Raw genomic sequence first — 11,434 nt, 5'->3', positions numbered from 1 at the left:
GGCCAATCACGAGTTGCGCCTCCGCGGGGCCCAGCCCGGCCGCCCCACCCACCAGCCCACCAACGTCGGGGAGAGGCGTGTAAGTCCCGGGTCCCTCCGCCAATCGCCGCCGGCCACAGCTGGCTTTCCCGCCCGGCCCCTCCGCGTCTCCGAGCGAGGCGGCCCCGCGCAGCCAGCCAATCAGGAGCACGACGGCGTCCCGCTCGGGCCGTCGTTCGCTGAGGCCGGCATCGGGCGGCGCCGCCTCTCCGCGGCAGCAGGCGGTGGTTTAAAGGCGGTGGCGGGAGGCCGGTGCGTGGCCGGTTTCGTCGCGCTGGCACCCGCTCGGGTAAGGGCCACGGGGCTGCATCTCCTCCTCGGAGCAGCGGGGAGAGGGGAGGGTCGGCGCTCAGCACCCTCGCTGGGCGCCCGCCGGCCGGGCCGCGCGCCGCCTTCCCCGAGCTCCCGGCATGCCGCGGGGCCGCGGGGCCCGACGGGAGCGGGCGGCGCGCCGGAAGTGGTCCCCGCCCGGCGCGGCTGCCGCGGGCCTCCCGAAGGAGAGCGGGGTCGGCGTCGGGGGGGGGGTGGTGGGGGGGGAACCCGGGGAGGGGGAGACGCTGGGGGGGAACCCGGGGAGGGGGAGACGCTGGGGAGCGGGAGGCGCTGGAGGGGGGAGTTGGGGGGAAGACACCCCGGGGAGGGGGCGGGGAGGGAGCAGAGCGGGGAGTCCCCTGCGGAGGGCGGAGGTCCTGGCGGGAGCGCGGACAGCGGCTTTCCTGGAAGGGGCGAGAACGTCCCGGGGCGGGGACGGTCGCTCGGTCCCGGCAGGCGAAGCGCCGGGCTTTCTTCGCTTGGTTGTGGGGAAGCACTTCGGGGCCTCGGAACAGGGAGAGACGTCGGGGGGCGGATGCGGGAGCATCGAGTAAAGGGCTGCGGAGAGCGGGCTTTAGCCGGGATGAGTGGGCCCTTCTCCACGGAGGGAGGAACCCTGTGCAGGAGGCGGGGCCCGACGCCAGTAAAATCAGAGAGACCGCGTTAAAATAGCTTTGCCTGGGGCACCTGCGGCTCTGGCTGTGGGGTTGTGAGTTAGAGCCCCACGCTGGGCGTCGAGGTGACTTCAGCACGTAAAGTGCTGTCCGCTGCCCTGACGTCGCGCTCCCGGCCTGTTGATGCAGTGCTGAGTGTATTGCTTTGGCCGGCCCCTCGGAGGGATGAAGGGCGAGATGGGACGTGTTTGAGAATCGCAAGTGTGGACTGAGCTGAGTCTGTCCATTTGTGGGGCTTCATTAGGGTTGGGGGGGGGTCCTGCACTCACAAAATCCAGGATTGGTAGAAACAGGCGAGGCAAGGGTTTCAGAATCTCACCGTACATATTAGGGATTCTTCCCATTGAAGAGTTGGTCCCGTTGAACAGTGAAAATATTCTGGTCTCCCAGAAGAAGAAAGTCATGCCAATGTAAACAGTAGGTTAGGTGGGATGGGAGAGTGTAGGTTCCACCCTCGGTGTCCAGCCTGTGTGTGGGGTACGTACATGGTTTTGGTTTTCTTTCTCTCTTCCTTTCTTTTTTTTTAATAAATAAGTTCTCATAACTTAATTTTTTTTTTAAGAGAGTGCCTGAGCGCGTGAAGGGTTGGGGGGCAGGGACAGAGGAAGAGAGAGAGTATCTTAAGAAGGCTCCACACTGGGTGGGGCTTGATGTCAGGACCCTGAGGTCATGACCTGAGCCGAGAAGCGAAGAGTTGGACACTTAACTGACTCAGCCACCCAGGAGCCCTGGTTTTGGTTTTCAAAAAGCAACACACTAAAACAATTTTAACACCTACCAGACTAGCAAAAATTAGAATGTTGAATAACATCAAGTGTTGATAAAGAGAAATTTTCATATACTGCAAGGGGGAGTGTCAGTCGGCCTAACCTGCCTCCCCCCCCCCCCCCGACCAGAGAACATTTCGCAGTATTTAGTGAAAAGTCATGTATGAGTAAGCTGCATGGCTCAGCAATTACTTGCCAATGTGAAAAGCCTGCAAGTCCCTGAGGAGACATTATGGGAGGGTGTTCAGGGTGTTCATTATGACATTGTATCTGGTAGCAAGGTGCTGACAGCAAACCAGGTGTCTGTCACAGGAATGGGCCCGCCGAGTGTGTTGGATGCAATGGGAAAAAGTTGATGGACTACCTCAGTCAGAAGCAATGACATAAGATAACATGAAGTGATTGCAGACATTAAGAAAAATGTAAACATCTGCATACAAAACTTTTTCAGGAACATCTAAAACAGGCCCTGGGGTGGCTCAGGTAGTTAAGAGCTGCCTTCAGCTCTGGTCGTGATTCCGGGGTCCTGGGATTGAGCCCCGCGTCGGGCTCTCCCTCTCCCTCTGCCTGCCACTCTGGGCGCACGCGCTCTCTCTCTCTCTCTCTCTCAAATAAATAGATAAATAAATAAATTCTTAAAAAAAAAGACTACCTAAAACCTATCCGAGGTGAAGTAAAGATGGATTGAAAAGGCACATGTTCAAGCACTAGAGTGGGTTCCGATGGGAGATGAAAGATGGGAGAGTAAGAAAGGACCAGAAACGGAGTGCCCTGAAGTAGGAAGTACCAACTCAGCACTGTACGGCCTTGCTCCTTAAACAGGAGGACAGAGTGTTTGTTGAAGGCCCACGTAAGCCCTGTTGAAAGAGTTTGAACTTGATCCTGAAGGAAGGCATAGGGGAGTGGGAGGAAATGAGAATAGGGAGTATGTGAAGGGGAGTTGGAAGAACAGCATATAAGGTTGTGGTCAAGAGGTAGGAGCACTTGGGGAGAGGTTACAAATAGCGGTGGCCGGGTGGCTGTGAGAACAGAGACAAGGGCCATTGAAGCTCAAGAAACCGCATCTCCTGGGCCTTGCTTAGGTCCTCCATCCAAACGTGAAGGTGGTCCAGGATGATAGCAGAGTTAGGAGACTGAGCCCTGGGCCAAGGCCCTCTTTAATGAGAAGTGAGGGAAAGAGCCTCAGAGAGCCAAGGGTTTGTATCCTGTTGTGGACGAGGAGGGCTGCAGGTAGCATCGGGCTTCAGGCAACACACCCTCCTTGAGTTGTGTTCGCCTGCTTCCTGGCTCTCTGGAATGGGATCTGTCACTTTCATCAGATGATTTCTTACCCAAATGAATTTTTTTCTTTTTACGTTGGCAGATTTTTTCCAGGCAAAATAACCACGCAAAGTAAGCGAAGATGTCCGTGGATCCAATGACCTACGAGGCCCAGTTCTTTGGCTTCACGCCACAAACCTGCATGCTGAGGATCTACATCGCATTTCAAGACTACTTGTTTGAAGTGATGCAGGCCGTCGAGCAGGTTATCCTGAAGAAGCTGGATGATATCCCGGGCTGTGAGATTAGCCCCGTCCAGATTCGTAAATGCACAGAGAAGTTTCTTGGCTTCATGAAAGGACGTTTCGATAACCTTTTTGGCAAAATGGAGCAGCTGTTTTTACAGCTGATCCTGCGTATTCCCCCAAACATCTTGCTTCCAGAAGATAAGCCTCAGGAGATGCATCCCTGTACCGAGGAAGAATTCCATCTTCTCCAGAAAGAAATCGAACAGCTACAAGAGAAGTATAAGACTGAATTATGCACTAAGCAGGCCCTTCTCGCAGAATTAGAGGAACAAAAAATTGTTCAGGCCAAACTTAAGCAGACATTGGCTTTGTTTGATGAGCTTGAAAATGCCGGCAGAGATCATGGGACTAGTGATTTTAGGGAGAGCTTGGTGTTCCTGGTCCAGAACTCCAGAAAACTCCGGACTATTAGGGACAGTGTGGAACGGGAAGGCAAAAGAATGAAAATATCTTAATTTCTAAGTAGTAACAGGAGCTCTTTAGGAAGTAGAATAGTAAGGATGTATATCAGTGGTGTTCTAGTGAACTGCACGTCTTACGGGATTTCCTTTGTTTGCTCTTTCCTGTACTCCACACCTCCCTGTGTCTTGGTCCACTCTGCTGAGATAGCTCTGCACCACCCTGGACTAATCTCTGGAGCATCTGTTCCCTAGAGACCTCTCGTCAGCGGGAAAGGATTCCTGGTCCAGTAACAGTATCCTGGGGGCCGTGACTGAAGAGGCTGGGCTCTCCCTGGCCGGTCAGAGATGTTTGTAAAGCTGTTCCTTGGTCCTCTGTAACTTGGTCCTTTCGACTTATTCTTTGGATGCAATCAAATGAGAAAAAGGTGCAGTGGGTGGCTTCGTTATGAACCAGCCTCTGCCCCACGAGACCGAAGCCAGCTCTGCCTGCCTGCTCTCGTCCACTAGCGTGTCTTGCGCGGGGACGTCAGCCGAGGGAAAGAAGCAAGCAGAACGACACCCGTGATCTTCGGGAAAGAGCAAACAAGTTGTTTTCGTTCCTAAACTAGAACCTTTTTGTGACGGTGGCCTCAGTAACGTGGAGCAGTCTGCCGTCTGTCTGGGAGCCCAGCAGGGCAAGACCGTGGGCAGAGAAGAGGCAGATCTCACTGGGGCAGAAAGGGAAGCCCGAAACAGAGCCAAGAGCAGAGTTGATGAACTGACTGTTAGGCATTTATATCATTTTTTTCATACTTAAGTTAGTTTTGGAATCTGCCCTGTACCTAATATTTTTAAAATTATTTATTCATACTCCTAAGCATCAAATATTTAGTACCCACAGTGGGGAAATTTTAGCTGTCTTGTGCTTAAATTTAGTGGAGTCTAATATTTGTTTTCCGAAATTAATCCATGTGACGTGTTGTGTCACCCAGAAAAAGAGCATGAATAGCAGTTGGTGCTCTTAGGGCGTTTCTCTCCGTGTCTTCCTTAAAGAACAGGATTTGGAGTTTCTCCTTTAGAAGAGTAACTTGGGACATTAATGTTTGCAATTAAATATTCATAGATTTAAGATGCCTGTGTTTCCCTGGAATATGTTTATCACCAAAGAGTCTTTTTTCCAATCCTGTACATGAAATACATATATTTTAAAGGCTTTGGTTTTAGATTTTCTGTTACTTAAGTAACCTCAGCACCTGAGGTGGGGCTTGAACTCATGACCCCAAGACCAAGAGTCCCATGCTCCACCGACTGAGCCAACCAGGCTCCCCATGTTTGTAGCTTATTTAAAATCTCATATGGGGCGCCTGGGTGGCTCAGTCGTTGGGCGTCTGCCTTCGGCTCAGGTCATGGTCCCAGGGTCCTGGGGTCGAGCCCCGCATCGGGCTCCCTGCTCCGCGGGAGGCCTGCTTCTCCCTCTCCCGCTCCCCCTGCTTGCGTTCCCTCTCTCGCTGTGTCTCTGTGAAATAAATAAATAAAATCTTAAAAAAAAAAAAATCTCATAGAGGGGCGCCTGGGTGGCTCAGTTGGTTAAGTGTCCAACTCAGAACATGATCTCACAGTCGTGGGATCGAGCCCTGTATTGGGCTCAGCGCTCGGTGTGGAGTCTGCCTGAAGATTCCTTCTCCTCCCCCTGCTCCTGTGTGTGTGCATGCTCTCTCTCTCTTTCTCTCTCTCTCAAATAAATCTTAAAAAAAAAAAAATACTAGAGAGGGTTAAATGGTGATTCCCCCAAAGGCATGTCTTAGTCCTGATTCCCGGAACCAGCCCTTATTTGGAAAAGATGGTCTTTTGCAGGAATAATTAAGGATCTAGAGATCGGGAGCATCCTGAATTACCTGGGTGGGCCCTAAATCCAGGGGCCGGTGTCTTCACTAGAGAAAGGCAGAGGGAGATGGGAGACAGGAGAGGAGAAGGCAGGCTGACCACAGAGGCAGGTGGGAGTGACGGAGCCACGCACCAGCAACACAAGCGGCCACCGCCAGTTGGAAGAGAAAGACAAGGTTCCTCCCTGGCGCCTCTGGGGGAGTGTGACACCCTCGCCCTGGATGTCTGGGCTCCAGAGCAGCGGGGAGAATGCATTTCTGTTCTTTCAAGTCACTAGGTTTGTTACATGTTAACTAATAGGCCTGATTAAGCTAGGGTATTAGCGTGTTCACACTCAGAAGGAGGTAGGTTGCTTACTAAGGAAGCAACAGCCCACATCTAGTTGTCCTCATAGATGCCATGATATGATTTGTCTGAATGCACTTAAAATAGGGTCGTGATCTGGACAGAAGGGTGAAGTCCACTGTGTTTAGAACTCAGGAGTTCAGGGGCGCCTGGGTGTCTCCGTCGGTTAAGCGTGCGACTCCTGATTTCAGCTCAGGTCTCAATCTCAGGGTCGTGAGTTCGAGCCCCACGTCAGACCCCACACCCAGCTTAAGAAAACAAAAACCAAGACACTCAGGAGTTCATTGCGTGTTCAGTGAGTGCTTAGTAACTGGTGGGTATCGATACTGTTTGTCATCGTAGTATCTCAGCAGGAATAAATTCATCTACTTGGCCCCATTGTCCTCTGATAATTAAATTCCTCGCTCAAAAATTCAGAAATAAGTCAGGATAACAAGCCCCAGGTTACCCCCTCTGCTTCATGGCCCCGTTCCCATTCAGCATCTGTCTTGCCGCGTTGCCTACTCCCCTCTACATTAGAGCCTCTGACTGTAATACCAAGCTTCGGTTTCCCCAGATGCCAAAGTCCCACAATTCTCCCTCACTGTCCCGCCCGGCGGTCGACCCTCCAGCTCCTCAGTTATTCTCCACCAAGTCCAGCCCCCCTCACCCCCCCCCCCCCCCGTCCACAGAGTTTTACAGAGTGAGGGCACACGTAGAGGGCATCGGGAGATCAGAGGGTTCACACGCTCCTCAAAGGACTGGCATCCACCTCGTTGACAGCTAGCCTTGAAGGAGATCTTGTGGCACCGTTCATGCATCAGGAAGGGGAAGGACTCTGTCATCTCTAAGAGATTCGAGGGAGGCCAGAACAGACCTCCCCCTGTCCTGCCCTTGGTGGGCATTTCTAAGGTCTCTATATTCATCTCCGAGGGACCTCGGAGGTCATCATCGCTTGAACATGAACAAGATGGAGGGCCAGCGATGGAGTCCGAATTGTCAGCACTCCTACCACTACCAACCTTCTAGAAATAGAAGGGATTATAGGGTACCACTGTATAAGAGGTTCTGCACTCAGTCCCTATGAGTGTGTGCGGGAGGTGGGGGGCTTGGGGGGAGGTTCTCCATACCACCTGCAGGTCCTGCAAATCAACTCAATTCTGACCCAGTGTACCCAGCGATAACATCAGATTCACCAGGTCAGGGGCTCGGTCCAAGACAGCTGCGCTGCTGTTCAGATCCCAGTCGCAAGTCCTGGTTGCTCACCTGGGCTTCTGACCCCCCGGCTGTCAATCACAGGTTCCCATGACCCCCTCCTTGGGCTCCATTATTTTGCTAGAGAGGCTCATAGACCTCAGGAGACCTGTTTACCCATTAGACTACGCGTTTACTTCAAAGGATACACGAATCAAAGCCAGATGAAGAGATACATAGGGTGAGGCCCCAAACAAGAGAGTTTTAGCCCCCAGAGGTTTGGGCCCAGCATGGCCGTACGAGGGAGCTTTCCAAACCCCCTCCTTTTGAGGCTTCATCACATACATCGTTGGCCATCGGTGTTCGAAGTTGGGTCCCTACCTCACACCTGGTACAAAAATGAACCCCAAACAGATCAAAGATCTGAATGTAAATGCTGAAACTATAGAAATGCTTGGGAGAAAACCCAGGTTTAACTCTTCCTGACCTTGAACTAGGCAGGAGCTTCTTAGACAGGGCACCCAAAACACAAGCACAAAAGGAAAAAATAGATAAACGACATCATCAAGATGAAAAAAACTCTTGGTACGTCAAAGACACCGTCACAAAAGTTAAAAGGCATACCATGGGAGAAACATTTTGCAAATAATATCTGATAATGGACTTTATTCAGAATACATGAAGAACTCATAGAATTCAAGACAAATGGCCCAATTTTATTTATTCAATTTTTTTGTATGGTTTTTAAAGTAATCTCTACACCCAACATGGGGCTCAAACTCATAACCCCTGATCAAGAGTCGCACGCTCCACTGATTGATCCAGTCAGGGGCCCCCCACCTTTTTTTTTTCTTTTGCCTTTTTTCAAGTGATCTGATTTAAAAAACGGGTAGAGGATCTGAATAGATGTTTCTTCAAAGGTAGACACTCGGCTGGTAAGCTCAGGAAAAGCTGCTTGATGTCCTCGCCATCAGGGAAATGCAAATGAAAGACACAAAGAGATTCCACTTCATACACGCTAAGGTTATGACTTAAAAAAGAAAAATATAAGTTTTGTCAACGAGGCAGAGAACTTGGAACCCTCCTACAATTCTGGTGAGAATGTGCAATGGTGCAGCCAATTTGGGAAACAGTCTAGTGGTTTCCATATGAGTCAGCAATCTCACTCTTAGAGAAAAGAAAACACGTGTCCACACTCACAACATTGTACGTGAATGTCCACAGCAGCATTATTCACAGTAACCACAAAGGGGAAACAACCCAAATGAACGCAACTACTGGATGGATACGTAAAATGTGGTATATCCAGACAATGGGATATTGCTTAGCAATAGAAATGAAGCATTACGAGATGAACCATGAGAGACAATGGACTCTGAAAAACAAACTGAGGGTTCTAGAGGGGAGGGGGGAGGGGGGATGGGTTAGCCTGGTGATGGGTATTAAAGAGGGCACATTCTGCGTGGAGCACTGGGTGTTATGCACAAACAATGAATCATGGAACAGTACATCAAAAACTAATGATGTAATGTATGGTGACTAACATAACATAATAAAAAAAAGAAAAAAAAAGAAATGAAGCATTATTACACGCTGCAACAGACATGAGCCTTGAAAACGTCATGCTAAGTGAAAGGAGCCAGTCACAAAGGACCCCGTACTGTATGATTCCATTTATAGGAAATGTGCAGACCAGGCAAATCCATAGAGACAGGAAGTCGATTAGTGGTTGCCTAGGGATGGGGGCTGGGTGGGGCGTTGGAGGGAGATGGGTAAGGGGTGAAGGGTTTCCTTTCAGGGTAATGAAATATCCTAATATTGATTATGGTGATGGTCGTGCAACTCTGTGAATATACTAAATGCATGAGTTCTGCGGCATGTGAATTGTATCTCAATGATGCTGGTAAAAATAATAAGAGTACACACTCCAGAAACAATGCCTGGGTTCATCTAGCGCCTTCACTGGTCTTGCGACCTTGGCCAAATCACTTCCCCTATGTCTGTTTCCTCATCTGCAAAATGGGGAAAATAAAAGAAACTCCTCACAGGCTTGAGAGCCTTCAAGCCACATAAGACATCCAGCCTGTCACACCCTAAGTTCCCTTATTAACACAGTGGGCTCCATGAAGGTAAGGGTTGTACCTGTCTTGCTAATGACTATCTCCAGTGCTAGATACCCAAGAAAAAATGAAACACTTACAAAATTGCTCCATTTATTCTCCCAGCTTGAGGTTCCACTGTCCCACACAGCTAAATTCCAACTGTGTCCCCCAACATAAACTTCCTGCTGTCCCATGGTATCCAGAAACCACTGTTCGTTTCATTGCCTCTGTATACCTACCCACTCCTGACAGCTCAATGCGCAATAGGACAAGTTGCCCAGAATAGTCGTCTCTCCTGCCATCATCATTTGGGATCTGCTGAGAGTCACTTTACTGGATGTCTTGTTATTTTTGTCTGCTCACCCTCTATGGGCATGGTGACCAGTTTTCCTTTGGGAAACCTTCTTTCCCATTGCATCCTATCTTCCTGGGGACTGTGTATCAAGTTCTCTCTTCCGCCTTCCGGCCAAAGGTGGGCACGTGGCCCTAGCCAGGTTGGTGAGACACTCTCTAGGATTTAATTCTTGACCAACACGGCCAAAGGACCCCCAAAATGGGCCCATTTGTTTTTTATGGTTGAACCCTGAAAAGACAGTCCATTAGTACTTGACTGGAGCGGCTGGGTATTTTGGACAAGGGAGACTGTTATTTGAAGCCCAGAAGTTGGAGGACAATTGAGAGCTCCATCTAGGGAAGCAGTTACTGAAATTAGGTGGACAGTGGAGGGGATAGGGGACAAAATATCGTGGGATATTTGAACGATGTAAGAAGAAAATTGGCCAGGTCAGGCATAAAGGGACGCTGAAAGTACACATGGATGGTGGGAGAATAGTAGAATTTTAATATTTAACAGTAGAAATTTAATGTTAGAAAAGGTGGGTCAAGCTCCTGCTGGAGCCCAGTGGAATCAGGAATTTTGAGATATGGGAAGTTTCAGGTGTTTCAGGAATTTCAGGGTATGGGGGGGAAGCAAGGGTTAATAGAGGAGAATATGGATGTATGGGAAGAAAGCAATTCATTGGGATGAGGGGAGCTTAGTACTGAGGACAGCAGTGATGTGGAGAATGTTGGGGAAGGCTGGAGCACCATATCAGAGAGGCAGTGATAATCCTAGTTTTGGGGGAACTGCACAATGAATCCTGAAATGAGGGGATCACATGGGACTGGACATTTAGGGGAATATTGGAGCCCATGTTCAGACTGTAGAGGCAAGAGGATTTAATTACAATATAGTCTCATAGGAACCGGATAGGGGAATTTGGGGTAGAAACTGGAGGCATATGTTGAGAACGGGGAACTCAGGTTCTGGGAATGGGGGGAGAAGCTACTCTCAGGGGATTAATGGAGGGGAGGATATTGGGAGATCATATCCTGAGTAGTCCCTGGAGGACTGTCTAATGAGGGGTTCTAGGAGATGTACGAATGCAAAACAGTGGGGCTGTCTGGAGAACACGGAGCTATGTATTGGAACTCAGTGGTTAGTCAATGTTAAAAGTCGGTAGGATATGCAATATCCAAGACCGAAGGCTGGAAAACCAGTGAGAGGTACCTACCGCAGGTACCTTGGAGGCTTAATTTTGGGGAATTGTGCCACTAATTATTGGGGGGTGGCGTTATTGCAATAAATCATGGGTGTACGGCACAGGCTGTCAGGGAACAGTGGGTATTGAATTTGCAGCATGGCAATGAAATGCAGAGGGGCAAGATGCTAAACCCTGCGGTGACGCGGGATCACGGGAACACAGAACTGGGAAGCGATAAAACTCTGATATTGGAATATGCTGAGCTTATAAAGACAGAAGCTGGGTAAATCGGGGTGGGGGGGCAGATTCTAGAGCTTAGTGGGGGGGGGACCGTACTGGGGCAGAAGTGTCTTGATAATGGAAGCAGGTGGGGACTGAATCTGGGAGGCAGCAGGTGAAGCCACAGGGGACAGTCACGGACCTGCAGTGAGGGGAACAGAACGTTCCCAGAACATTCCTGGGAACCCGATATGGAGAAAGATGCCATAGAGAGGCAGGCAGGGCTATTTAGTGGAGGGAGAAGCTGCACCTGGGAACGCTGGTCATAGGACACACCTGTTTGGGAGGAATGGCAGGGATGCTCTAAGGATTATGGGGTGAAACCGAGCAGACTGGGAAGCTTGGAGGGCCCACTGCCTGGTTCTACATTAAGTGAGAACTCAGTATA

The 11,434-nt window shown here is 50.1% G+C and overlaps 1 protein-coding gene across 3 annotated transcripts; it reads left to right on the top strand.

Moving 5' to 3' along the window:
• Nucleotides 1-189: 189 nt before the first annotated feature.
• MIS12 (MIS12 kinetochore complex component) lies at nucleotides 190-4,867 on the top strand. Of its 3 annotated transcripts, none has more exons than XM_027568544.2 (2): nucleotides 190-328; nucleotides 3,156-4,867. In XM_027568544.2, the coding sequence occupies exon 2, from the start codon at nucleotides 3,195-3,197 to the stop codon at nucleotides 3,813-3,815; it is 621 nt and encodes a 206-aa protein (XP_027424345.1). In that variant the 5' UTR covers nucleotides 190-328; nucleotides 3,156-3,194; the 3' UTR covers nucleotides 3,816-4,867. The 3 variants fall into 3 exon arrangements, with proteins under 3 accessions (XP_027424345.1, XP_027424346.1, XP_027424344.1); XM_027568545.2 differs by lacking the exon at nucleotides 190-328 and adding an exon at nucleotides 464-545; XM_027568543.2 differs by lacking the exon at nucleotides 190-328 and adding an exon at nucleotides 680-1,502.
• Nucleotides 4,868-11,434: the final 6,567 nt, after the last annotated feature.

The sequence above is a fragment of the Zalophus californianus genome, chromosome 16 (genome assembly GCF_009762305.2).
Source record: "Zalophus californianus isolate mZalCal1 chromosome 16, mZalCal1.pri.v2, whole genome shotgun sequence".
In the NCBI taxonomy this organism is placed as follows: Eukaryota; Metazoa; Chordata; class Mammalia; order Carnivora; family Otariidae; genus Zalophus; species Zalophus californianus.
This window is presented reverse-complemented; position numbering and strand designations above follow the sequence as displayed.